The sequence below is a fragment of the Notamacropus eugenii genome, chromosome 2 (genome assembly GCF_028372415.1).
Source record: "Notamacropus eugenii isolate mMacEug1 chromosome 2, mMacEug1.pri_v2, whole genome shotgun sequence".
NCBI lineage: Eukaryota > Metazoa > Chordata > Mammalia > Diprotodontia > Macropodidae > Notamacropus > Notamacropus eugenii.
Window position 1 is genome coordinate 380,075,001 of NC_092873.1, and position 27,182 is coordinate 380,102,182.

General features: G+C 48.6%; 1 protein-coding gene across 10 annotated transcripts in view; it reads right to left on the reverse strand.

Annotated features, from left to right (window-relative positions):
- ARHGEF2 (Rho/Rac guanine nucleotide exchange factor 2) overlaps positions 1 to 27,182 on the reverse strand; it is a 41,675-nt gene that overhangs the window by 6,975 nt on the left and 7,518 nt on the right. For 3 of the 10 annotated variants that reach the window (XM_072637832.1, XM_072637831.1, XM_072637830.1), the window contains exons 3-16: positions 25,934 to 26,012; positions 23,858 to 23,972; positions 23,126 to 23,168; positions 21,731 to 21,842; positions 5,853 to 5,997; positions 3,717 to 3,784; positions 3,330 to 3,393; positions 2,851 to 2,980; positions 2,525 to 2,634; positions 2,246 to 2,392; positions 1,303 to 1,553; positions 998 to 1,123; positions 636 to 753; positions 216 to 464 (exon numbers count right to left, since the gene is read on the reverse strand). In XM_072637832.1, coding sequence (XP_072493933.1) covers positions 216 to 464; positions 636 to 753; positions 998 to 1,123; positions 1,303 to 1,553; positions 2,246 to 2,392; positions 2,525 to 2,634; positions 2,851 to 2,980; positions 3,330 to 3,393; positions 3,717 to 3,784; positions 5,853 to 5,997; positions 21,731 to 21,842; positions 23,126 to 23,168; positions 23,858 to 23,972; positions 25,934 to 26,012 — 1,757 coding nt within the window. Of the gene's footprint in view, positions 1 to 215; positions 465 to 635; positions 754 to 997; positions 1,124 to 1,302; positions 1,554 to 2,245; positions 2,393 to 2,524; positions 2,635 to 2,850; positions 2,981 to 3,329; positions 3,394 to 3,716; positions 3,785 to 5,852; positions 5,998 to 6,251; positions 6,567 to 10,080; positions 10,452 to 16,144; positions 16,719 to 21,730; positions 21,843 to 22,053; positions 22,303 to 23,086; positions 23,106 to 23,125; positions 23,169 to 23,857; positions 23,973 to 25,933; positions 26,013 to 27,182 lie in introns of those variants that run through there. The other 7 variants (XM_072637834.1, XM_072637833.1, XM_072637838.1 and 4 more) reach the window with 7 other exon arrangements.

Consider the following 27,182-nt stretch of genomic DNA (forward strand, 5'->3'; position numbering starts at 1 on the left):
CAGAAGTACATGCATTACAGTGGGGTCTATAGAAGACACGATGCGCTCCTAGGGCAGTTTATCTTTCAGTTAACAATAGAAACGGGTCATAAATGTATTTAACTGACAAAGACAATCTCCCTTCCTCTAAGGTTATCTTTAGGGTCGGACAGGAGCTGCCTGTCTTTCCCTCTGTCTGCGTCAGATCACAGGCCACTGGGTCACGAAGAACTGACCTTTGAAACGCCCTGTGGCTGTCTTCCAGAGCAGGCAACTGTCATGTATCAGCTTTCGACGAAGAAGCTCTTCTCTGCCAAAGGGACCCTTGCCAGGCACTGGGGCTTGGGCTCGGGGGTCTGTGCGTCCATAGATCTCCTGCAAGCGAGCTCCCTTCTCCAGTTCATGTACCTCCTGGTCTACTGCTGACAATAAATCCTTCACCAGCCCCAAAGCTGTTGTCAGGTCCCGATGTTCCTCTTCATTGCCTGGGGGACAGCAAGGGAAGTCAGGAATAAGGAGGAGGTCTCCCTCCTAGCCACCCTCACTCTACCTGGTCCTTCTCCCAAAGGCTGTCTCTTGTCCTGTCAGCTTCCTGGGCCTTCAGGCCTACCCCCATAGGCTGGCCCTGCCCCATCCTCAGGCTCTACCCTCCTCACCACGGGAATGCAGCAGGATCCGGTCGATGAGTACGGGGTACTTGGTGATACGCTGTGTCACCAGCAAGATGCATTCCTGTACCCCATGCCGCCGAAGCACTGTGGAGCGGGTCACCTTCTGCAGAATCAGGATCAGACCAGAAGAAGCAAGGTCAGACGGGGTGGGATTTCTGGGGTGGGGTTTGATAGGGCAGAACAGAAGGGATAGGGTCAAAGACAGGGAGATCCAAGACAGTCAATGGAGTTTCCAATCCCAAAGACCTCACTTCCCTAGCCAATACATAAGCTGGGGATAAAGAAAGTCCTTAGAGTTAAGGAACAAATGGAGTTCTAGGTAGAACTCGTAGCAAAGTCTTACTCACTCTGATAAACTGCTGGAAGCGTTTATCTCGAGCATATAATTCCTTGTAGAGTTTTAGTGCCTTGGTGTGACGGCTACAGAACTCAGAATAGGCCTTACGCATTTGATCTGCACTGGAGCCTGAGAACTAGAAGCAGAGAGATGAGTTAACATAGTCAAGGCCCTTTTACTTCCAAGCGAAGTCTTTGCTTTCCCTAACTCCCCTCTTCTCCTGCAATCCCTGAGGTTGCAGAAAAAAATTCTCTCCAAAGTCTGTCCTATTCCCACCACCCACACCCTCCAGTAGGCCTGCTCTCCTCTCCTCACCTGGCTAATAAGCAGGTCCCCTAGCTGGTGGATGACAAAGTTTCGGGTACTGCCTGGGCAAAGGGCCTGGCGCCGGCGCTCTAGCAGCTGGCTGAGAAAGCGGGTGTGGATATCGCTGAGCTCATCCACACAAGGAAAAAGGCCTTGCACCAGAGCTGGCTCCAGTTGCAGCTCCTCCAGCAGCCCTGTTCGGAACAGCCGGGTCATGATCTTCAGTGTTCTCACATGGTGTAGCTCTGTCTGGATCAGTTCTAGGTGAGGCAGGTCAAAGTGTCAGTCAAAGAGCAAGAGGGCAGGCCAATAGACCATTTACTATTTTGTATCACTGTCTAATTGTTTCAGGCCATAATAACAATATTCACAAAATTCTTTTAGGTTCACAAAGTACTTTATATGCATTTCTCTTTTGATTCTTACAATGGCCCCTTAAGGTAACAGTTACTGTCACTTCCATTTTATAGATGAGGAAACCAACTTAGGTTAAGGGACTTGCCCAGGTCACACAACTAATAAGTATCTAAGATGGGATTTAACCCTAAGTCTTCCTGACTCCCAATCTAGCTATCTATCCACTACGTCATGATACCTTTAGCGAGCTAGCTCACAGACTCAAAGATGTTGAGGCAGAAGACTGCCTTGTTTTACAGATAAAGAAACTGAGGCCCGCGGAGCATGCTTTGCCCAAGGTCACAAAGATAGTTTGTCTCCCTATACTGTAAAGCTCTTCAGCGCAGATCTCAAGCCTTCACAGTACTGAGCACAGTCCTAGGCCCCACAGCAAGGTTCCATGAAGAGATGGTGATTATCCAAGTTGAATTAAAAGGACAGAAAGAGTCTAACAAGGCCTTAAGGAGTGAGTGAAAGAATCAACGATAGGGTCCTACCCACTGGGTAGGCACTGGGGAAGCAACTGGGCCCACAGAACCCTGGGGCCCCTGCTTACCATAGATGACATCCTGTCGCTTCATCACCTCTTTTTTGTGCTGCTGTAGGAAGCTACTGTCTACTGCCAGACTCCAGGAATCTGCTGCAAAGTCCTTCTCATCTGTCTCAAAGTCACTCATCAGTTCATTGTAAATCACCTCTGCCCCTAGGGGAAAGGCAGGAGGGTGCCTCAGAGTAGTGTCTTCTCCCCTGGAGCCTCGACTCCAGTCTCCTGAAGCCCCAAGCCCTCCCAGGCAGAGCCTCCTCTCCTGGCTTTTCAACTGTTTCCGCCCCCTACCTTCATCTATGAGAGACTCCACGGACAGTGTACGGTTCCGCATGTTGAGGGAGTCTGTAGACTGAGAAAGGATCCTTCGAAGGCCCAAGGGGGACTCATCATTGAAGTGCCTACGGGGAAAGGGTACATGTATTTCAACTGAGGCAGAAACACCTGGAAGCCCCTATTCTATGCTTATCTCTCATTCTCAAGTCAGAGGTGAGAGACACTTGTCAATACTCTCATCTCCCCAACTGAACAAGGAGTCAGAAATGCTTCTTCCCTCAGCCTTCCCACTTGCCTAGACAAACATTCCTCTTCCCCAGCAAACCCCACCAGCAGCTCACCCAGCAATGTTGGTAGTGGAGACACTCTTAGACAAGGAAAGAGAGGAGCGGCCTCGTCGAGAGCCAAGTAGGGATTGGCGAAAGCTGTCGGAGGGGTAGATAGCAGAGCTAGGGCGCTCCCGGATGGTGGCTGTGGGAATAAGGAAGTAGGGAAAACCCAGGACTGGTAATGAGGAAAGTAGGGGAGACCCATGGGTCTCTTCTTTGCCTTAGGCACAACTTCTTCTCTATCCATATTCAGAATTAGATATCCCTATCCCACCAGATACATCCTAAACAAGGTAGGGATGTAGGTTCTCGTCTCCCCAAGCCTCTTTCTTAACACTTCTTTGGACCCTAGTATCCTAGCCCTCGGCCCTAGCCAGAAGGAATCCAAGAGAACACCCCTCCAGTTCTGTGGCTGTGAAGAAGGGAGTGGCCTGAAGGTGGCAGCAGAACCCAATATCTACACAACCATATGGGGAGTGGGTTGTACTTACTCTTGCTCCGAAGGGAGACGGACTGCAAAGCTGTGCTGTTCTTGAGCAGGGCAGCTTTCTGTTGCTTTAGGGCAGCAGGGCAAACAGAGAATATCCATTACCCAACAGGTACAGAGCTAGTTAACTGGTCCCTAGGCTGATGCTCAAGTAAAGGGCCCACCTCCCTTGGGTAAGCCAGGCATGGGAGAACACTACCCAGAGAAGTTGCCAAGTTCCTAGCAGGTAGAGAGGGGCACTGGGGCCTCAGAGGATAGTCTTTCCACACCGTCTGGACTGCCCCAGGGAGACTGGAGGAGTTTAGAGCCTACATCCACCTAGCTCAATACCCTTAGGGGCATGGCCTTCTCATTCTCTGGAACCCTCTGTGCTCCCTCCCTGTCTTCTCACCTTCTGCTTGACCTTGGTGCAGTTGGCAAGAGCGTCTTTACAGCGGTTATGGATGGTCACGTTGCAAGCTGGAAAGATAGGATAATGAAAGTGAAACGAGGGGACATATACACATATTACATACACCCCCCACCCACCATTGTCCCTCACCCCCAGTTCTTAATCTACTCCCCCTCTTCAAGGTCTCAGCCTCCTGTTTCATCATTTCATAAAATGAAGGATAAGGAGTGCCCTCACCTGCCCTTATGCCCTACTTGGCTCTTCTAGTCAACAAAGAATAAATGGAGAAGGGAACAAGTTCTGGGGGTTTAGCTCGAAGATGCCTGGGGAGACAAGGGAGGGGGGCGGCCTACTGCTGGGCCCCAGAGTTAGCACAGGGTTGGGTACAGAGCACAAAGCCAGCTGGAAGAGAGAGCTCATAGGAGTGGTTGTTGCAAAGGCAGCAAATTGGCACCACCATGGGAATGGGGGTAGGAACATGACCGTAGATGCTTTCTTTAGGCCTAAGCAGCTCAGAGGTTAGCCTGGGGAAGAATGTAAACCTCAAGGGCCTCTAAGGTAGACCAATACCCCAAATTTGGTCTAGTTTCACCTTCAACCTGTTTCTCTTTCCTTCCACCACTTGGTTCCTACCTCTAAGAACTCAGCAGTACCAGCCTTCCAGGACTCAGGCCCTGAGAGTCCAGTCTTCCAAATGGGGCAAACCAACCACATCTACCCTACATCTGTCTCTCACTGGCCAGGAGCTATTTCTGAGGTAGAGAAGACCCAGGTGAACAGTAGGCGGGCAGGAGGACAAAACACTGAAGCAAGGCTGGTCAAAAAGCCAAATCTAAGAATGAGACTGACCAGCCCTCTCCTCCTCCATCATACACTATGCCTCCTCCAGCTTCCCCTTCCCCACCCCAACCCACTGCATCAACACCGGAAACTCTGCTGACTCCTTCAGACAATACCCAGAACCTTGTTCACTTCCACAAATACAAGTCAAACAGGGTGGGGCCAGGGGGGCAGGGGAAAATAGGTGCTGAGGGACTTTCATCCCCTCCAGAGAGTCTTCTTCCAACCCCCACCCCTTGGTGTCTCTGGATCGAACCTCCGCATTCCACCTGCTCCCAAAATAGTACTACCCGCCTCCCTCTGTTCCCGTGGTAACAGGCTTCCGGATTGGGAATTTTCTCAGGATCTCTGGAGGGATCTAGATTGGGGATCCCTTCTCACCTCCAGATCCCTCTGCCACCCCCCACTTGAACTAGGGAAGAGGTCGGGGAGGTCTCATAAGTTCTGCTTACAATGTCCCTTTCCCAAGCTCCATAGGCATTTGAGAACTGGGGATGAAGGTCCCCCTTATTGCCAGATTAAAAAACCTTTTCCAGTGCATTTCCAATCTAGTCCTTAATCAAAACCATTCCTTTGGTTCCCCATATTTGGGGGGGGAGGGGACCTGGGAAGCAAGGTTATTAAATGGCTCTCCTCTGAGGCATTTTCTAGAGGTCTCAGGGAGGGAAAGAACTGTCTTGATTTCATCCCAGATTGTGATTCCTATCACAATGGAGATGGACTAGAAATTGGGGAAAATCAGAACCTATAATCCCATTCCTTTCTCCAGACAGAGATCTCACGCCCTATTCCCAGCTTAAATGAATAGGAAGGAAGAGGCAAATGAATTCTAGAGTCCTGACTCCTAGTCCTCTCCAAGGGGATTGACAGGGCCAGCTGCAAAGTTGGCAGTTTTCTAGTTCCACCCCTATTGCCCCACATTCCTTATCTTCCTTCATCCTATTACCCCCACTGTTCCAGCTGTTCCTGGGACAGATGTTACAGATTTGAGAACCCGAGGAGGAGGAGCAGGAAAGTCACTGGGGGGGATGCCAAAAGAACAGCTGCAGGGGAGATACCCCTCCACATGCTTCCTTTCCTTACCCCCTCTCCCTCTGACATCCTCTTTGGACATATTCCCACGGCTACCCACTCCTCAGAATAAGAGAGGAAAGTAACAAGATATAAGAATCTGACCCTAACAGTTGGAGTTTATAGAAACAGGGAATCTTTATGATTCAAAGGAAAGGAGGGACAAAGACCTAAAGGCCACAGAAGGGCAAGCAGGAAGCAAACCTCAGGGTCCTGGTAACTTACTTGGGCAGATGAGGGCTTCCTTGGCCGTGATGCTTTTGTTACAAGCATAGCACATCGTCATGCCAGACACAGAAATGGTGGTGAAAAGGTGCCCATTGGTATAGCGGGCATCCTTGGCTTCTTTCATCTTCTCTTTTTCCCGGTTCTGTAAGGAAGATGAAAAGGTGGAATCAAGCTAGAGAAGACCTGGTGCAGAATTTCAGAGGGTCTAGAGAGATAGATAGATAGATCACAGTTACTAGTGATCAGAAGGTCCTGCCAGAAAGGTAGCAATTTGGAGCAGTGATTCCTACCCAAGGATGGGAAGAAAATAGCTGGCTGTCCAGAAGGGCCCTCCATTTATCTTCCAACCATCAGTGACTCGATCCCAAAGGAGTCACCTTAGGTCCCCCTACCCACCTGGCCCCGACGGCTTGGCTGCCTCCGATTGCCACTCATCTTTTCTGCTTTGGTCTTCAGAATCCTCACCCACAGTCCACCCTCACCCCCAAGGCCTGGGCTCTCCTTGTCCCCTTGAGCTTCTGTGTTCCCTCTGCTGGGAGAAGATGCGCAGAGAGGAGGGTAGTGCAGGCAAGGCAGAGGATGCCAGCTCACCAACTCTGGGAGTTAGCTCCTCTTATAACCATGACAACCAGTGTCAGAGCCACCGTCACTGTGGCAGCCACAGCAGGGGGAGCAAGGAGATTCCCCTGATCAGACTGGGTGGGGGTGGGAGTCCCACCCCCAAGACCACAAGTCAGAATCTCCAAGCTTTGACCCCACTCCATTAGAGCTAGACTTCCCTTCACTTCATTCTAAACAGATAGGGATTTTTCCTGGGGAATGGGGGTGGGATCATTATGTCTATCTCTGTCTCTAGGCAAGATGAATATTTTTTCAGACTGAACCAATTTGAGGCACTTTTTTTCTTTTAGATCTAGATCCAGGAAAGGAAATTCTAAAGTCTTCTTTGCTTGTGTCATAAAATCTGTCCTGGAATCTAACCCCTTCCCTTTCACTTTACCCTTTTCAGAGAGAAGAGTCTCTTACTTCATTTTTCTTAAGTTTTTTAAGCTTAGAAATGCCCTTCTGCTATCTGACCTAAATCCCTTCTCCATGACAGTATTAGCTCTAACTTCATGGATATGGAAGAAAATGCAATTTCTCCCTATGTACATACGTACTAACCTGAGAAAGTTATCAAGTCTCAGATGCTAGATACTGTCACCTTCCTTTTAGTCTGATTTCTTACATTTCAGTAGAGATTCAAAGTTTACAAAGCAATTTCATCACTCAGACCTTATGAAATAGGTATCGCAGGTATCATCTCCACTTTTAAAGATGAGGAAATTGAGATTCAGAGTAAAGGAATTTGCCCAAGGTTACACAGCTGATGAAGTTCAAATGTGAACTCAAATCTCTGGACTCCAGAAGTGCTGTTCTACTATGGCACATTGCCTTGTCCATTTTCCAAATCCCTGATTAATTCAGACAATTTCCTAGTTCTGGGGCACTCTCTTCCAAACTCTCGTCTATCAATCTCCAGCACCCTAAACCTCCCAAAGAGCCTGTGAAGATGGAGAGAAGAGAGCACCTTCATCTCTGTGCATCCATATCCTCTAGAACCCTCCTAAATGGCTTCCTGAATCTGATCCCTGGATCTCTCCTTTAGACTTGAAGGAAAGGGGCAACAGAAAATGCCAGTCCCTTATGGAAGAAAAAACACTGCCTGGACTTGAGGGCAAGAAAAACCTGGACTCAACCTTTTATTAGCTATGTGATTGCTGACCAAGAGATATAACATCGAGCCTATTTGCTTATCTGTAAAATGTAGTATCTGTAAACCATACAGTTTTTGTGATGCTTAAACCCTAACATATTATATAAATGTTAGCTATTCTCCTCCCTCAACATCAGAGACTGGAAATATGATGACTTCCTACTTAACCCAGGCAAGTTCGAATTCCTTTATCTGGCATTTAAGGTTCTCTGCTCTATCTGGAGGGCAGAAAGCCCTCCAGGGGGGCTGTTTCCTTTATTCCTCACAACTGCCATTTGGAAATAGGTTCCAGACTTCACATATTCCCCTTCTTATTCTGATTTTTCAGATGAGGAAATTGAGACTCCCAGACATCAAGTTACTCCCCCATAGTCTCAGAACAAGTAATAGGTGGAGACAAAATCAAACGGAGGCCTCACCAACTCTAAGTTCGCCAGGCCACTAAACCACAGTCCTCCTCAAGCACTCTATACTCTGGCCACCCACTTTCCTTAACCACTGTACTTCTGCTCAAATTATTTCCCATGCTTAAAATGTTCCCCCTGCCTCCTTCATCCAGTGAATTCCTAACCATCCTTTAAAGCTTAATTCAAATGCTCCTTCCTCCCCATTAAGCATTCCCTAAAATCCCTTGTTAAAAGGTAACTCTTCTATGGGATTTTGACCTTGGTCCTAGTCCGACCCTTTTATTTTACAGATGAAGAAACTGAGGCCTGAAAAGGTTAAGTTTCATGTTCAAGGTCACAGGAGGTAGTATGTGCAAAGCTGAGATTCAAATCCAGGTTTTCTGACTCCAAACTCTGCATGCCTTATCCCTCAGACCTCCTATCACTTTTATATTTTCCTGCTATATTTCCTATGCGTATTGTATATAACAGTAATCATCCTATCTTATCCTCCTACTAGACTCTGAGCTCCACGAAGGCAGCGCTACATCTTACACTAAATGCTATTTTATTTATAACATGGCTCTAAAATACCCTAAATGGCATGTGCACATACATCCCAGAATAAAGCCCAAAAAACCCTTCAATGTTTCATGTCGGAAAACCTTGGGGAAGAGGTACATCATTATATTGCTGGTAGGCCTGTAGAGTGGTACAAACTTTTTGGACAGCAAAATGGTCATATATAATGAGTCACAAATTTGATCATACATACTCTTTGATGGTTAAGACTTTACCCCAAAAAAACTATATTTAAAAAAAGAATCTATTTTGACCAATTTTCTATCTTCCCTAGCAGTTAGCATAGAAGCTCCATGCCCAATAAATAGCTCTGCAAACTCTAGATGAGTGCCAGGTATAATTAATGACCAGGAACTCTAAAGGATTCCAACCCAGGTTCTGGGAAATTCATTTAGAGGAATTATATAAGTCCTGGTTCCTAGTCTGAATCACCCTAGCACAGAGAGGGTTAAAAGTGGGGAGAGGGTTGCCATGGTACCTGGGGTCAAAAAGAGGAAGTAATGGAAAGCTGAGTCAGAAGCAAGGGGTATACAAGGGCACAAGACTAAGATGGGGGAGTTCCACTAAGCATTCCTGGGGTACCTCAGAATCCTATCTCTCCTTCCTTGCTCTGAAGGCTCTCCCACGTTTGGCCAGAGATAAGCAAAGTCAGTGCTCCCATATGCCCTCCCCACTTCTTGCCTCTTTTCCAAACCTCATTGTCTCTTCCTGCTCCATTTTTTTCATCCCCTTCTACTCCTATCTCCCCCTTTTTCTTTATTTCTTTATTACTCCCCCTCCTCCTCAGTTTCCATCTACCTTTTAAAAAAATTTTACCCATCCCCTCCAGCCCTCCCCATATACCACTATCTTCATCTATAGTATCCCTTCCTAGGCCTCTATGCAGATTAACTTCTATCTACAACTTTCATGATAATTACAAATCCACCTTCCACTCCCCCACTCTCAAACCTCCCACCCCACCTGAAAATCCTTTCTCAGCAGCTTAACATCCCTCCAGCTTGATCTAACAGCCTGTCCTCCAGTATTACAGGTCCCTCCATAACCTTTCAAACCCTTAAAGATTCCCTCCAAAAATCCATCCTTACCTTTCCTTCACCCTCCTTTACCTGGATGAGGGCTGGGAATATAGTTCTACCATCCTAAAAACATGCTGCTCCAGATTGGCCCCACACCCTGAAACCTCTCTCCTTTTTTTCATGTTCCTGCCTCAAATCACAATTTTTCCAACTCCCAACTCCATCTTCAGCCCTCCAATAATTTCATTTGCCGAGTTACCTCTTGTTGTTTTCTACATTCCAAGTTTTGGAGGCAAAGAATCCGTGGATTTGGGGAAAGGATATGGACAAAATCAAAGAAGAGCCTTAGGGGCAGGCTAAGAGGGACAGGGGATAGATCCCTTCCTTCATCAAGTATCTATGGCCTTGAGCTCAATGGAGGCCTAAGTCCACCGGCACACCGGTGCTTGAGATCCTGCCTGACTCAAGTTCTGGGAACTTACCCTCTCCTGAAGTGATCCCCTTTCTGGCCCGGTAAATAGTGGGCAGCAGCAACAGCACATAGCGGCCTGGGTGCTGCCAAGAAGGGAGCTGGCCCCTGGCACTGCCTAGTGCTATTGTAGGAGGTAGTCTGTGCCCGCCCTAGTGTTCTGGGTTGGAAGGGATGAACCAGACTGCCAGAGGAGCAACTCTAGGATAAGCAGGATAGTTTTATTATTTTTTTACAAAGCTCTTCTGGTATTATCACTCCCTTAATAAGATGGAACCTCCTCCAACCCACTTCCCTCTCCTCCAAGACCTCCAGGGAAGGGAACACTATTCTTTAACCCAGGGTCTCCCAGCTCCAATCACCAGAAAACCTTTCATGCTAATTTCCATCTTTCTTAATGCAACTTTCAGTCTTTTCTGCCTAGTTTACTCCCTATGGAGTTAAAAATACATCAAGGTCTCTCCCCCTCATTTCTGGTTTCACTCCCCAAGGTGCCCTCCTTGTTGCCTTCATTTCTGTTGCTGTAATGCCAGCCCCTTTCAGGCCACAGAATCATAAATTTAAAGCTGAAAGATTTATAAGGCATCTAGGTCCTACTCTTTCATTGTATTTTTTTTTATTTTTCCTTACACAGGGCAGCCTTTATCTCACCCCACAGAAAATGCATTAGACATGATACAAAAGACTTACAGTAGTTCATAGAGCAATATAATTTTTGTCTCCAGTGAGGTCTATCTTTCAGAAACTGTACAGTCCGCAGATGCCTACCAACACCTTGTGCACCAGAAATCCCCTTGAAAGAAAACTAGTCTGGGTTTGCTAGGAAGGAAAGCTCCCAGCATTTTAGCGAGTCCCATTTACCATGAACTCTCCCTGAAAGGGAACTGCAATTGATGTTGCTAGAATCACAATCCCTTTCAGCTGGACCTGATGGCCAATTTGCAAAGGGCAAATCCCAGGTCTTTTGTTGCCCCATGCTATCCCTTAAACTTCCTAGCTATTCTTCCAGTTTCAAACACTGTGCTCTCAATCCTCTCTTCTAACTGGTCACTACTAACCAAGAACTTGCCTTTCTTTAGAAGATTAGATTCCAAAACTCTTGAACTTGGAGTTTCTAGAGAGGCAACCATAAGACTGAGGCTAGAATTCAGGAAATTTCTATAGGAGGCTAAAATTCAGGAACTCCTCCCATTTGGCCATTTGGTTCCCCCTTTTCCCAAGGTTGCTATTTATTGGACTGAGAACTTGGGGCCCAGGAACTCTGGACACACTTTCATTTTACAAATTGGTAAACTGAGAGCTGGAGAAATTTGTCTGTAAGTGCAAGAGCTGGGGTTTGAGCCTCTGGTGGACCAGAATAGACCCTTTTTGGAGTCATGCTTCCCCCAAATCCCACCAGCAGACTGGTGAAGCCTATGGATCCCATTTCAGAATGTTTATAAATTCATAAATTAAAATATATGAATTACAAAATAAACCAGTTGTATTGAAATAGCTATTTTTGTTAAAGTTCCCCTCTCTAGGTTAAGCACCCGAGATGCAGGGAATCTTCCTTCAAGGTCTTAGAGCCTAAGATAATAGTCCCCCTTTGCCTCCAGTCCCTGGGTTTTATCTCCCACTCACACGTCCTTTCTTCCTTCCTTGCTCCTGGTCCTTTCATGTTTCTTACTCCTCTCCTACCCAAAGCCTCCTTCTAGAGGTCCTTCTTGGGGAAGGGTGAATGAAAGGAAGAGGGAATTGTGGGTTACGGTCAAGATGTTTTCTCTTATCTCCGGCCATTCTCCCTTCATGTTGTCTCTTAAAAGAGGAGATGAGGGAAAGGATGATCCACAGGAAGGGAAAAGCAGTGCCAAAACCTCAACCTTGGTTTCCTGCTCTCTCCCAGCAGGCAGCTGTGGGCCTGTGGAACCTCGCCTGGGATGTTTGGAGATGAGACACAGTAAAAGCTCTAGTTCCCAGCCTCTCATTCTTTCAACTGGGCATACCACCCACCCCAACCATTGGGAGATTTACCAGGAGGTCTAATTTCCTTCTCTCTTGTTGTCCCCTCACTTTTGACAATAGCCCTCAGTGTCTTCAGAAGAGACCCTAATTTGTAAGAAAGAACTCAGGCATCCTGTCTCCTATTGGGGGAACTGTACTAGGGCCTGGAGTCATCTGTGGTTCCACCCTATGACTACAGGACTAGGGTCATCCACTGGGAAGGCAAAAGATCTCTAACTGAAAGGATTTCAAGGGAAGGCATAAGATGGCCTTACTTATATCAAGGCCTCATCCTCATAACATTCTAGAAATCTGATCTCCTCACTACAGGAGAGTATTTGGAGGAAAGAAAAGCAGAACTAAGGCATTCATTTCAGAGTAACAGAAAAATCTCAGAGAAAATACTGGGCTCAAAACAAGCACTTCATAAATTTTTGGTGGATGAATGAAGTAGAAGTCACTGGAACAGAGAGACAAAGGAGGAGAGGAGATTTTAAGCACAGGGGCAAAGCGAGGTAGTAGGGGATGGGGAATAGGGGCCCTAAAGAGAATGGAGATGTAAGACTGAGATAGAGACAGGTAGAAGAGTCACCCAGACATTCTGGCCCCTAGTGATTCCTCAATTCAGCTGCACCTGTCAGGCCAGGAGAGAAGGCTGAGCAGGGGGGTGAGGGGGAGTAAAGCAAACAGACAGGCATTTGTGCAGATGAACAATGGCTGTGCCAGTGCTCCCTGCCCTCCTGGCACAGGGCAGGCCCGCTGGGCTGCAGGGAGGGGGGGGGCAGCTGCTATCTGAAGTCTATGCTTTTGTCCCCCCATTCTCCTTCAACAAACCCAGCAGGGTCTCGACACCCAAAAGCCAGCTCACCCAAACTAACAGAAGAAATGAAGTACCTCTCTTCAAATCTCTTATGATCCTGTCCCTGCAGGGTCCAAACAATCCCACTGACTTTATCCCGATTTGGGGGAAATGCTGTGGTCTAAGGACTGAAACTGAGGCTGTGTGTATTCACAAACTACCTTCCATACTTAAGATTTCAGAGTTTCTACCTTCACCTCCTCCTGTACATAAAGTCTTCAATCTGGTTGTTCCCCGCTCCCCCTATTAAACCCACGGAAGCAAAAGATAGACACAGAAAATGAAACACACACATATACACAAACACACTCACACATACACAATACTTAAAGACTCTAGCCAGGTCCCTCTCCTTTTCTTGAACATTAATCCTACTCATGTTTCTTAAAAAGCCATGAAAGCTGGGCTCTGAGCTTCTCATTTTAAGTTCCCTCAACCTATAAATATTCCTCCCTAACACACCTTAATTCCTCTTTCCCCAGCTGATTCTCTAATCTGTTTTCCTTCCTTTCTCCAGGCTCCATAACTCCCTAGATTGTCCAGTGTTTTTCTAGCTCCCAGAGTGTCAGCCTCCCCTAGGGAACCCCAATTTCCTCAGCCTTCCCTCCAGGACTTCCGGCCTCTTAGTCCCCTCCCCAGCTTTCCCAGCCCTCCCCCTAAGCTGCGCTCAAGTCCCTATACACAAAGCCAGCCACCTCTCTCCACCACTCAGAACAAAGAAACCTTCTCTATCCTCTTTCTTCATACCCTCAGTTCAGCTTCACACCCAGATACCTGGGTCCTAGAAATCCTAAGATCCCCAACTCTCCAGCGCCATCCTTTCCATCCTGTCTCCTGGCCCCTGACCTTTCTTAGTCAGAAAAAGGGGCCTTTGTTCTGGGAAGAAATCAGGCTCAGGGTTTGGGGGGCTGTGGTGGGGAAGCAGTGAGAAGAGAAAGAGGCTTGTGGGAAGTGGGGAGATTTGTGGAACGGGGGATGTTGGGGGCAAAAAGTTGGTGATGTTATGAAAGAAAAGAAATAAGGAGTTGAAGTACTATTTACGTGTTACAGAAGAGGAAAAGGACAGTTGAAGAGCCAGAGGAGAGTAGAAACGGAAGATAAAAGCAGAGTTCTCCCCTCATGGTTGACCACAAAAGATGGGTAAAGATCTAGATGAAACTAAAGCCCTAGGTCCAAAGCACCATCTGCCCCAAGCTAGGGATTATGGAGATTCAGCTTTCCACCTCCCCCCACTTCCTATCAGGTACAAAACGAAAAGAGAAGGCAGTTAGAGGGAGCCAGAAAGACATAAAATATGTTCTGTAACCAGTTCTCTGGAGGTGACTCTCCCCTTCCAATAAGCCCAAACCCACAACACTTTCTAAAGGCTCCCCCCTTTTTTTGGCCCCAGTGGATTTTAGCCTCCAGGTCTCAGTCTTCAATGGTGATGAGACTTGTGAATCCAGCCTCCTGGTTATTGTCCTGAAATGGGGGCTGAGGAAGGAGTAAAAGGTGGTGCGAATACAGACAACCCAGGTGACTGGCCGCTTAGGTTCCAAACATACATGGGAGAAGAATACTGAGGTATCCTGCCCTCCAGGTTCCCAGATATCACGCTCTCTCTCCTCCTCCCCCTCAGACAGAAGACCAAGTAATTCTGCCTACTCAGAACCCCTTCACGCTTGCCTAAGCCCTTTCCTCCCACCCTCTGGTCTTCCCCACCCCCCCTTCCTTTTTAGGGTGGAACCCAATTTCCGTGGTTTCAAAAAAACCTCTCCGCCCCCCTTGGCCTCACTCCAGGGTCTCAATTCTAACGGCCAAAAAAATAGACTTTTGGAGGATAAGCCTGGCCGGACTGGTGGTGGAGGGGGTCAGGGAGAGCCTGCTGCTTCCTCTCTCTAACTAGTTTTTTTTTCCCCCGGGGTTGTTCAACCTGGCCCTCTATTGATCGGGACTCTAACTGAAAGCTCAAGTTCTTTTCAGGATACCAGATCCTCAGCCCGGGCCCTACGGGTCAGGCTTTCCCCTCAACCCTCAGACTAGCCAAACAGAAATCACATCAGATCTGGCCTTTAGATATGGGAGCACAGGACAGCCCAGGTGTCCCACTGTCTAGGGGCAAGGAAGGAAACATAAAGGGAGAGTTTTCCACCACCCTTGGGGGTTCCCAGAGGGCACTGCATCTAAGCTTCGTAGTGATTTTGCTAAGCACCTGAGCCCGCCAGGGCAGCAGGGTGTGGGGGTGGATGATAAATCAGAGATTAAACCAAGTCTGAAATTGTAGTCTTGGCCCAGATCACAATGAGGCCAGTGTGAGTGAGGAATGGTGTCTGTCTACTGAGGAGGTGGGAGGATCGTCTAGTCTAGGCATAGGTCTTCCACGAGCTCTTTTCCAGGATCCCACTTACTCAGGGTAGAGTCAGCCCCATCATTTCCTAGAGGCTAAGGAATGGAGGGACCACTGCTCTTGGAGAGTGGGTCTAAGGTCCCACAAGTGGGAATTAAATTTACAGCTAGGAAAGGGGATTCTCAGGGAGACAGGTGCCTGGTTTGGGGAAGAAAGGATAAAAGGCAAGAGGTGTTGGCCCTAAGTCTGGGAACTTGGGCAGTGGAGGTGGAGGCTGGGGTCCCGGGGCGGGGGGAGAGGGGAGCACTCTGAGCTGGGGAGTAGGGCACAGCTCCCCAGGGGGTTCACAGCTGGCTAAGTAGATGGGAGAATACCCAACAAAAGACATTAACTCCCTTCCTCAGCCACGTTGGGGGTGGGGAATAAAGGAAAGGAGACTAACCCTCGTCCTCCCCCACCCCGGCCCAGCCGGAACGTGAAGGTTGACTGTGTGTGCGTGTGTGTGGTGGGGGGAGGTTAGGGAGGGTGAATCACGGCTGGAAAGTCCATTTGTGGCCGCCGGGTGCAGTTCGGTCCCGGGCAGAGCGCGCAGGGAAAGCCCCTCGGCCACCAGCTGGGACAAAGGTGGGAGCGCGGAGGCGTCGCCCGCCGGACGGCCGGCGGTGCGGTGGTGGGATCCTGAAGGGGGCTGCGGGGAAACACCGCCCCCCAGCCGCGCGCTTTACCCCCGGCCCGACGCGCTGCCGCCCCGTCCCTGTCCGGCTCAACTTTCCAGGCGCCTCGAGCCCCGGCTCCCGTCCACACCCCTCCAGATCCCCCCTTCCCGTCCCGGGCCGGGCCGCAGGGAACGGCTCCGCCCAAGTTCAGCGCCCCAAACCCGAGGGGAGGGGGCGCCGCGGGCCAGCCCACCTTGATCGCCTGCTCTCGGCTCCGCTCGGTCCGCGCCCGGGTGAGGGATTCGATCCGAGACATAATCCGGGGGGGAGGGGGCCGGCGCGGGCGGGGACCGCCCAGGGGGGAGCCGGGACGGCCGCGGACCCAGGCGTCCAGCTATTGTCCGCGGGTCAGGATGGGGGGGCAGGGGGAGGGGTCCGCCCAGCACGCGTCTGTCTCGGGGACAGGAAGTCTGACTCCCCCAGCTCTGCACCCAGCATCAGTTCCTCAAACCTAGTCTCCACCCCCGCCAGAGCTCAGGAGGAAGGAGGGAGGGGGGAGGAGCGGAGGTGGGGAGGCGGGCAAGGGGAGGGGGCAGCTGTGCGCCCGCCGAATGGGGGGCGCCCCTAGACCGGACTCTCCCTCCCACCCTCGGAGCCCGAGGCGCTGGCCCCGACTCCTCCTCTGACCTCCCCCAAACCCCTCCGATCTCCGCCCCCCGAGCTGTTCTCCCCAGCCCCCTTCCCTTCAACTTCAGGCTTTTAGAGCTGGGGGCTGAGGTGTCCAGGGCCACCCCTCCCCCCGAGCCCTCAGGTAACGCTGGGCTTCGGGAGACGGGGGTGGGGGCGGGGAAAAGGGGGGAGGGACCCAAAGAGGGGAGCAGTCCCAGGGCCGAGAGAAGCGCCGGGTAAACGCGGTCCCTGGTGTTCTCCAGGCTGGCAGAGAATCCCGCGGCCGGTCACGGGGGAAGGCATGGCCCCTGAGCTCGGGGCAGCCCTCTGGGTCCGGCGGCCGGACTTCCCTTCACCGGTCCCTGACCTTTCCTGAAGGTGAACATCCATTCTGCTAAGGAAGTCTCTCTTTATATCTAAGTCCCATCGCTCCTGCTACAGTTTAATTAAGTCTTGTGTTTAAAACCAGGCGCACAGACTGCTGTCTTCCATCACTTTTCCCTTCACAGGCAGGCCCAGGAATGGGAGGATGGTTTATTTTATCTTTCTTTGTATCTTCATTGTTTAGCACAGTACCTGACCCATAGTAAACACTTAAATTTGTTCTTTGTGGTTAAATAATCCTCACCTTTAAGAGATTCTTCCTGAGGAATTCTTTTGCTTTTAGGAAAATTCCTCTTTGAATTTAACCTTAATCCCTCACCTTGTAGCCTGTGACTGCTTCTCAGCAGGTCCCACTTTTCTGGAAAAGCCAAGAGAAGGCAATTGTATACCATCTGTGCCGGGAATTGGCCTGGTTCTGGTTCATGAGGGTGTGGCATGTGTTAAAGGGGGACAACCTGGCCCAACAGCTAGCTGCTCTCTTTTCCTGCCCTCCCCCCCCCCACCAACTCAGCATTCTTCTGGGTGCCAGTTTTAGCTCCTGCCACTATTTTGGGAACCTTCATCTTTTCATTGGCTGGCTTTGGCTTGGCCTCCCCCTACCCCATCGGTGTGTTTTCTCCTTCCTAGCAACCACTTTCCCAGGGTCACCAATTATCTCTATTTCCAAATCCAAGGGCCTTTTCTCAGTCCTTATCCTTCTTGACCTCCACCAAGCCTTTGACACTACTGCCCATTCCCTCCTCCAAGGTTTTGCTCTTTCCTGCTTTCACTTCTCTCTGTGATGGTGCCTTCTGAGCACCTTAGCAGAATCATTTATCCAAGTCCCACCCACTATGTTTGGTTGCAGTGCTCTTATAGATTGAGTTATTATCTGTATGCAGATGACACTCAGACCCACATATCCAACCCTTCTCTCTCCCCTTAGCTCTAGGACCACACCATCTGTATGACCTGTAGATAACACAAACTCAACCTGGCCAAAACTGAAATCACCTCATTCCCCTCCTAAATGAACCCCTAACTTTCCTCTTTCTGGCAAGTGCACAAGTCTCTCTTTACTCTCTCAGCTCCCGATTACCAGTCACAATTGTCAAGCCTTGTTGATTCTGCCTCAGAAACCTCTCTCACGCTTATCCCCTCCTGTCTATTCACACAGCCACCACTCATTCAGGCCCTCCCCAACTCCACTCTAGCCCCCTAATTGCCATCCTCGAGGCTGTTTTGTCTCTGGGCCTTCTCTGTAGCCAGTCCTGCCCTCTGCATCATCTGCACAGCTGCCTAGTCTCATCCACATGTCAATTTCCTGCTCAAGAAGTTTCAGGGACTCCCTACCTGTCTTGGTTCTAGGATAAAATACAGACTGCTGTTTGGCATTTAAAGTCCTTCCCTGTTTTGGAGCTTCTAGCTCCATTCAGGTGCCTCCTCCTCCTAATGACCTTTCTGGACTTCCCTTATTCGTTATTGAGGGGAGAGAACAAGCATTTCTGTGGGGCCTACCATGTGTCAGGCAGTGTGCTGAGTGCTTTCCAAATATCATCTCATTTGATCCTCAAATATTACTATCTCCACTTTACAGATGAAGAAACTGAGACAAACAGGGATTAAGTGACTTGCCCAGGGTCACACAGCTAATAAGGCTTCCAACACCAGGTATTTTCACTGGCTGTCCTCCATGCCTAGAACTCTGTTCCTTCCTCATCTCTGATCCCTGGCTTCCTTCAACTCCCAGATAAAATCCCACCCCCTTCAAGAAACCTTCCTTGATCTCCCTTAATGCTAATGCCTTCCCTTTGCATCCCGTCTGTATCTTGTATGTACATGGTGATTTGTCTGCTGTCTCCCCCATTAGACTGGGAGCTCCTTGAGAGCAGGGATTGTCTTTTACCTTTATTTCCCCAGCATTTAGCACGGTTCCTGGCAGATAGTAGGTGCTTAATAAATGCTTGGTTTTTTTCCCCTTCTTTCCTGGCCCAATAACCCCTTACATCAGCTGGACCCAGGATCTGGATGTGAGGTCTCCCCCAAAGGGCAGCCAAGCCTGACTAATGAGCTAAATTTAAAAACAGCCTGTCAGAGGCCAGAGTCAATCAGCCCCTCTTTCCCCCTCCCTGCCCCGCCCTCTCAGGGGCCCAGAGGAGGGGACAGGCCACAGCTCTGAGTCTCCTCCACAGAGCTGGGCAGGCTCTGAGTGAGGATGCCACCCTACAACTGAACAACAGATTTACACAGACTTTCCCAAATGTATCTAAACAGAGGTCTGAACCCTAACCCTAAATAAGCTCTAAAAATCAATAAGCCCCTTCTCACCCTTGGCCTCTAAATTTAGACTAGATATGGGGAAAATGAAAGGCACTACTCATTTCTATCTCCCACCCTCAAACTCCAGCCCACAAATTGCTGTGTCCATCCATGATCTCTCATGGAGCCCTCCCTCTGGGAAGATGGAGGAAAGGAAGGTGAGGCAATCTGCATGAAATCCAAAGGAATTAGCCTTATTAAAAAACCTGCACTCTGGCCACAAATATGAGCCATAGATGTGTTGTTGTCTCTGCACTTTCTCCCTCAGTGCATACTAGCCTAGGCTTATCACCTAGACATTGGGAAATCAATACCACCACTCCCAACCCAACCAGTGATCCATCTTAGATGAAATGATTTGGTAAAAATGCCACAGTACCCAGTATGGTACAGTGGAAAGAGCACTGGTGCTGGATTCAGAGGACCTCAGTTCATGTCCTGCTTCTAACACTTATAAGTTGTGTGACCTTGGCCAACTCCCAGTTCCCTTTTCTATAAAATAAGGGGCTTTCAATCTATTATCCTACCAGACTCAAAGAAGCCACTACTTTCTTTATCCCATCCAACATAAGAAACATTCTTTTTCCCGTTGGAGAATAGAGAAAAGGGGATCTGGCTACTTGGCAACACCTGGTCTTAAGCCATGAGCAGTTAGGCAGTGTGAATGGTTGGCTCTGTCCCTTTTACATTGAACCCTTTGTGAGGGATAGAGGAAAGGAGCTAAGGCATGGGTAAGTGGAGAATGTAAGACATAAATGAGACCCAGGGGAAAGTAGACAACAGTACCTTAGACTTCGTCAGTGGAGAAGCTTACAAGGTGATTAGAGAGCCTTGAGAGAAGAAAAGCTGACATGAGAGGCAACACAAGGAACAGAGAGACTTCGAACACTCTCCTTTCTGAGCTAGCCTTGAAATGTTGTGATGTGGGTCTTATGTCCCACGACATCTCAGGACAAGGTTCAGCAACGAGATGAGAAATCTGGGGGGCAGGGCTGAGTTTGAAAAGAGGGACATCAGAGGCTCCCCCACCTCCTCAGCTTTGCCCTAGCCCTGGCATAATTAAGGTGGAGGAAAGTATAATCATTGCTACCAGTGCAATTCTGAAACACTCCCATGTGAAAGTCACATCTTTCTTTTTTGCTTAGTAGGACTTCATCTCCTGGAAGACATAAAAGGTTTTTTCTCTGCCCTCTGATCTCCACTTAACCGGGACAGGAAGGGAGAAAAACAGAGATAAGGTTTGAAAGGGAGGCAAAGTAGATATAGACAAAAGATATGTACAAAGGGAGAGACAGAGGAAGAGAGAGAGCTTAGACAGGAAAAAGATGGAGACATAAGGAGTAAGCCAGAAACAGAGTACCCTAGAGGGCAACTGAGGGCTAGAAACAGTGAGTGTGGGGAAGGAAATGTTGGGTCCAAAAGTTCCCTGACTTATTCTAAAAGCTTTTCTATTCCCACCAGGGTCCCTAAACACCCTCTGCTTTATCAGATCTAGCCTTTTCAGATCCAGGCTGGGTAGGGTCAGCTTCCTTGGCCAAACCCCACCTTGTAGGAAGAGAGGAATTCCATTATCTAGAACTTATCTACCTGTCCCTGAGCCCCCAGGAAGAGGAGACAGGGACCTTAGAACATTGGAATTCCTGATTTCCTCCTCTAGAGGTTTGCATTTCCTGAGAGGAGGGACCTCCTCTTCTCTTAAAGGTTTTCACATTCCTTGTTTCTCTTCCTCCCTCTGTCCCTGTGTTTTCTTACCTCTTTCAGCCTCAACCTACCCAGGCCCCCTGGTGAGAAGATGCTAACACAATGGTTTTCTCATCTTTACTTTCCCTCCCAACTAGTCCAGGAACTGGAGAGTGCCCTGCCTAAAAGAGCTGCAGAAAAGGCTCTCTTATGGGAGATGGGGATGGAAGGGATATAGAGATGTACAACATGGCAACAATCAGGCTTCTTCCCCTTCCCCATAGAATCACATCACCCTCAACCCCCTGCAACACACACAGTTGGAAAGTATGTGTCTGAATCTCCATCAGCCTGGGAGATGGCATTGCAAATAGCCACAAGTATGTATATATGTATGTACACATGCATACAAGAAGTTCTGCCCATGGTCTAGCCCACCTCACTTCTTCCACTTGTGGTGTCTGCCCTGAAGCAGAGCTTAAGTCCTTTCCTGCCCATCTTTCAGCTGTATGGGGGAGAAGGAAGAGGGAAAGGCTGTATCAACCTTAAGCTTATGAAGCTTTGCGTGCCCCTGAATCAAACTGTCTACAGCTGGCAGCTAAGGTGGAAGGGGGAGGGGGAAGGGAAGAGTTGGGGAATAGTAGACGGGGTGGGAACAGAAGAGAAGTGAGTTGGTGGGAAAGGGAGCTTGTCTGGCTCCTTCTTTAGAACTGAACCCAGATCCAAAGTCTCTGTTTACAGGGATAGGAATTAAGGAGAGAGGGGAGGAAGAGCAAAGATGAAGACCTGGGTCCCCAGTGGCTCCTACCTTGGCCTTGCCTGTCATGCCCCAAAAGAGGCTGAAGGTCCGTTGGAGGGAGTGGCCGGCCCGTTTTCCTGAGAGCTTTAAGTCCAGCTGGCTGCAGCTGCCTCCCCAGAGACTAAAGAAATAGAGAGACAGAATTGGAGACAGAGACAGGATGGAAGGAACAAAGCCACCCCCAGAAAGTTAATAGATAGAGACACTAGAGACATCATGTTGTAAAGAGAGAGAGAGAGAGATAAGAGATGAAGACACCCCAGAGAGTGGATGAGAAACAGTGAGAAAGAGAGGAGAGTCAAAGAAGCAGCTTGAGAGAGACGGATACCAACCTCTTCCCTCCCCTTCCAGCTGTCTGGACCTCCCGCTCTGCTTTATTTTATCCCTGTCTTCCAGAGGGTGGCTCCAAGCTCCTCCCAGTTAACCAGAGCCTCCCCCCATCCTGCTGAGAGGTTAAGGATCAGGGCTTGGCTTCTCTTGATCATGCCATGCAGACCCCAAATAGAAGCAGTCTGGAGTTTGGGTGCCTCGGGGGCCATGTTCTTCCTGTTGCCAACCTCAGTGGTTAGGGAACCCTCAGTGACCTATACCTGCCCCCCCCTTCTCTGTTTGAGAATGGTCCCTGGGCTTGGTGCCAGTCAGAGCTGAGTTTCCTGGGATTTCATCAGCCCTATCCCATGAGCTAATTCCAAAGCCTGGAGCCAGGAGGGGGCTGTGTCAGCTGGAGACTTAAGGGACCCAAAAGCAGAACTTAGTGTTTTAAAGGGCCCCTTTACAATGCTGTCCTACTAAACAGGTCACAGCTGTGGGATTCAAACAGGTGCTGATTTGCATGCTCATTTACATGATACTTATTGAAATCTTCCCGCACCCAGTCTGGCCTCTAGCCCCCTCCCTTCTCCTCTACTATTCCCTCAGCCCCCACCCAGTCTTGCTTCTTTCCTGTATCCACTGCTTTCCCAACTCTTGCCCCATCCCACTTGTCAGTTATAAGTCCCTTAATATCTGACCAATGATCCAAGGCTCTACCTACTCTCTCTCCCTAAAGGCTAGCTTTCCCAGCCATTTTCCCTGTCCCTAGTCTTTTGTTGCTGGCCTTCTCACTCTGAACCTTATCTCTGTTTCCTGGACACCCCCTTCCTCCTAATTTCTCCTCCATGCAATCATCTAAGTCTCCTCTCTTCATCTCCCAGAGAAGAATAGGTCAAATTCCAAATCTTCCAAAGAGAAAGGAGTTTCTCAGCTGCTTGGAGAATCACAAGCATTAGAAGTAGAAGGGTGTTGTTGGGGAACAGTGTTTCTGCAAACAAAGTGATCCCTGAAGGTCACAAAGTCCACCACCCACAACCCCTTTGGTTGACCTACCTTCAGAATTGTGAGGGACTTGTTGAGCTCTACACTCACCCGTTGTTGAAATGAGGGCCAGGAGATTGGGGTAAATTCTCTGCTAACACAAAAGGAGATGAGATGTGTCTGGCTCAAGCCAGACAAAGGCACCTACAGCTACCTCCCTTCCCCCTCCCTACACCTAGGATCAGGTTCCCAGGGCTACAGGTGCCTATGACTCCATCCTCAGGGCGGGCACTGGAGACTTCCTGGAAGGAGGTTGAGGGCGGAGTTTGAGCAAAAACAAAAGGGGGGGCTTGAGACCTAAATTAGAACACCTAGGAAAACTAAAAGGAAGCTGGGGGTCCGATATCTAGGTTCTTGACGTTGTTTCTGGTAAATGGGGAAGCTGAGGAGTGGATGGATGCTTAGGATCCAATTCCCCATCTTGGAAGGAAGGGGAGGGGAGGATTGTTTTCTCCCCATGGTGAAGATGTAGGCTGGAGCTCCAGATACCTTTGTCCTGAGTCCCTGGTTTTTGATGAAAGAAAAAGCTAAGCTATATATATTCACCCTCATTTTGGACAGGAATTTGGAGGGGGGGGTCTCAAAAGAGAGCGTGGTGAGGCATAGACCAAGTTGTAATGAAGAACCAGGATATCTCCCTAGTCCCCCCTAGCCCTTATCTAGAGTCCCTGACTCAGATAAAACAGTTCAGTCTGGTCCCAAATTTCAAGGATGAAGGGGATACATCCATTGTTTCCAGCCTGCCCCCCTCTGGCCCCACTTACCCCCATTCCCCTTACTCACCATCACCATCTAGATCCAAGTAGCCATCAATACCACTCATGGATACAGATTTGGAGAGGATGCCACGGGCAGGGCCATTCAAGGGACCAGAGGATGGATGGTGGGAACTCTGAACCTGCAATCAGCCCAACACCCCCACCACCCACAAGAGGTTATTGAGTTTACCTTTCTACCAAACTTTACCAAACTTAAATCATTTGATTCCTTTCTAAATGTGGGCCTCCCAAATAGATGCTACTCCTTCCTTGACTACCCCCTTAGGATCTTTTACTTGAGATGGTTGGAAAATTATTATTGCATCCCATCCTCTTCTCTACCAAGTGCAACCCAATTTCAGGCATTCTTAATGTAGGAGAGCTTTAAGAAGAAAATATACTATTTTGAATGGCCTAGTCTTGTGTTTCTCGATATGATTTGGTGTATAGACAACTATGGTAAAGCGAATGATCTTGTGAATCACCCAGTCTGACTTGATCACCCAATCTGATTTGGGGTGGAAGGAGGGAACCTTATTAGAATCAATGAGACAAATGGCACTAATTTAATTAGGTAGAAAAAGGGGAAGAAAATGGGAGAAAATGCAGAAGAGAGGAGATGAGATAGAATGCTTGTGGAAAGGTAGGATATGAGAAAGAAGATTCTACAGAAAGAAAAAGAGGAAAAGTGTGGAGGATGGCTTAAAAAAGGAATAAAGAAAGATAAATGGGAAGAAGACAGAAAGAGAATGAGGAGAACAAAGGAGGAAGAGGAGAGGAAAGAAGGAAGGGAAGGGAGTAAGAAGGATGAGAGATGAAAATGGGGAATATGCACTAAGAAACACTGGGGGAGGGAGGAAGTGTCAGGGATAGGACTGCTACCCCCCTACCCCTTTAGCCATGGCTTCCTTTTACAAATGAAAGCAAGGCTAGATTACCCTTTGGCTGTTTGGGGGATAAACTATGACAAGACTTTGAAAAGACCTAGGTATTCGTGAGTCTAGATGGAGGAAGAGGGCAGAAAAGTTAGGAGAATGGGGCACTTGGGCCCCAGACTGGATGAGGTGCTAATGGTTGTAGCAACCAAAGATTCTGATGTAGAAAATGCAACTGGGCTTTCCTGAAGCTGGCTACCCTCCCCCTCTTCCCTGGTTTAGATTTCCAACAAATTAAGCTTCTTGTCTTGATGAGGAGACCCTCAGTGAGCTAGATCGTTTCTCTAATTCTCAAACATTGGGTTACTGAAGAGCTGAGGTGGGGGAGCACACTACAGGAAAGGCTCTAGGTATATTGGCCAGACAGAGGTTGCAGAAATGATAGGGACTCCCCTACCTAGAGGACCATTACTATTTTAATTACTAGTATTTTTCAGGGTTCCAGATACCTAGGCTCACCTACATACTCACAGAGTGCACTCATAGTTAAGAAGGAAGGTGTTTGTTTCAAAAGCAATTAGGGGACTTGGAGGTCCACAATTGAAAGGGTTATGGGGGGTGGGGTGGGAGGGCTTGTTTCATAGCTCTGAGAATGAAACCCATCTATCTACTTTGAAGAAGTTCCTCACCCCTTAAATTGTGGGTAACTTAGGAAGCAAAAGATTAGAACAATCCATAGATGAAATCAGACAATGACAGAGATACTCACACAGACAGGAAGCATAGAGGCCCAGAAAGACCCGGAGAAAATAAAGAGACACAATAGAGAAGGAAAGTGGCTAGGATGGGGGTGGGGGTAGGAAGTGGACTGGAATGGAAAGAGTGCTGGATTTGAAGTTAGTTCTGACATGAGTCAGAATCCCATCCCCTATTTATTAAATGTGACCTTGTACAAGTGACTTAACCCTTCTGGGCCTCACTTACCTTATCTATAAAATGAGGGTCTAGATCCCAAAACCTCTAAGCTACTTTCTAGCCTTAAATATTTGATCTCTATTAGATGAAGAGATATAGAGACAAAGTAGAGGGAGACAAATGGGCACAACATCTGACAAAAGGCCAGAAAGATAAACAGTATTTTGAGGAAGGGAGTGGGGAGGAGGGAGACTGTGCCATAAGTTGGGAAGTAAGTGCCCAGTGCCCATGGGAGAGTCATCTGTCCATACCAGGTATTGGGTTTGGGCACTCTCGTCCTGCAGCCTCAGAAATGTCTCCAGCTCCTCCTGACTTTTTTGCAGGTTCCTGCTGAAACACACATTCACTTTACTAACAATGTCCCTTAGCACCATGCATGCCCAGCACTTGGAGAGATCTCAACAAGCATTAGATCAGTAAACAAGCATTTATTAAGGTCTTACTATTTGCTAAGCACTAAGGATACAAAAAAAAAAAAAAAAGGAAAAACAGTTTTCTGCCTTCAAGGAGCTTATATTCTAGTAGAGGAGACATAGTATATAAAAGATGGTTACAGACAGAGTAGATGGAGGAGGGGATGGCCCAGGAAAGGTCGGCTGCACAAAGTGGCACTTGAGCTGAATCTTGAAGGTCGTCGGGGATTCCAAGAGGCAAAAATGAGGTGAAGGGGAATATTCTAGGCCCAAAGAAGGGGAAGCAGGGACTACAAGAGCATGGAAACAGGAAAGCAAGCATCTTGTGTAAGGAACATCGCATCACGAAGGCCAGGAGTGCAGGGAAAGGAATAATGTGTGAGCAGACTGGAAAGACAGGAAGGGGCCAGGCTATGAACGGCACTGCCCAAGTTAATCCCTGACTAGACTCTTCTGTCTTGTGTCCATGGCAGGGGACACAGTCTGGCCTAGACTGGCCTCTCCATTTGACTCCTCCCAAGCAAAGAGCAGACAAGGGCGGCCCCTGCTGGTCAAGAGGGAGCTCTGTCCCAGAAGAACGTTAAAGATGGGGATGGGAAGGAGGATGGCAGGGGTTACAGTGTCTCCCTACTTCATGCCACCTCAGTTTTTTCTCTCAGCTGTTACCTCCAAACCTTCCTCCCTCATTACCTTGCACCCTCCGCCCTATATGCAGAAGAAACTTTGAATGAAGCATTGTGATGACCGTAGAGCCATGAGAGGGAGCATCACATCAGCTGGGGAGGTTCCATGCCTTCTCAGTTCTTAGCTGCTGGAGAGATGCATGGTTCCCCACACCCTCAGCTCCCACTGAGCTTAGCACAGGGACACAAGTTAGGTGTCTCTTTCCCCAGATTCAGCCTAATCTAGCCCTGAACCAACAGGAGATAGGTATACTTACCAAAGCCAAGAGATCAGGGCCAGAGGAAATATGCCTAATCCCAAATGGCAGGTCCCTACATTCACCACTTACTCTGTTTCAATCTGACCCTGGTTCTTTTTCTCCTGACTTCCTCTGTCTTTGGAGAAATGGTCAGGGATTTTCCAG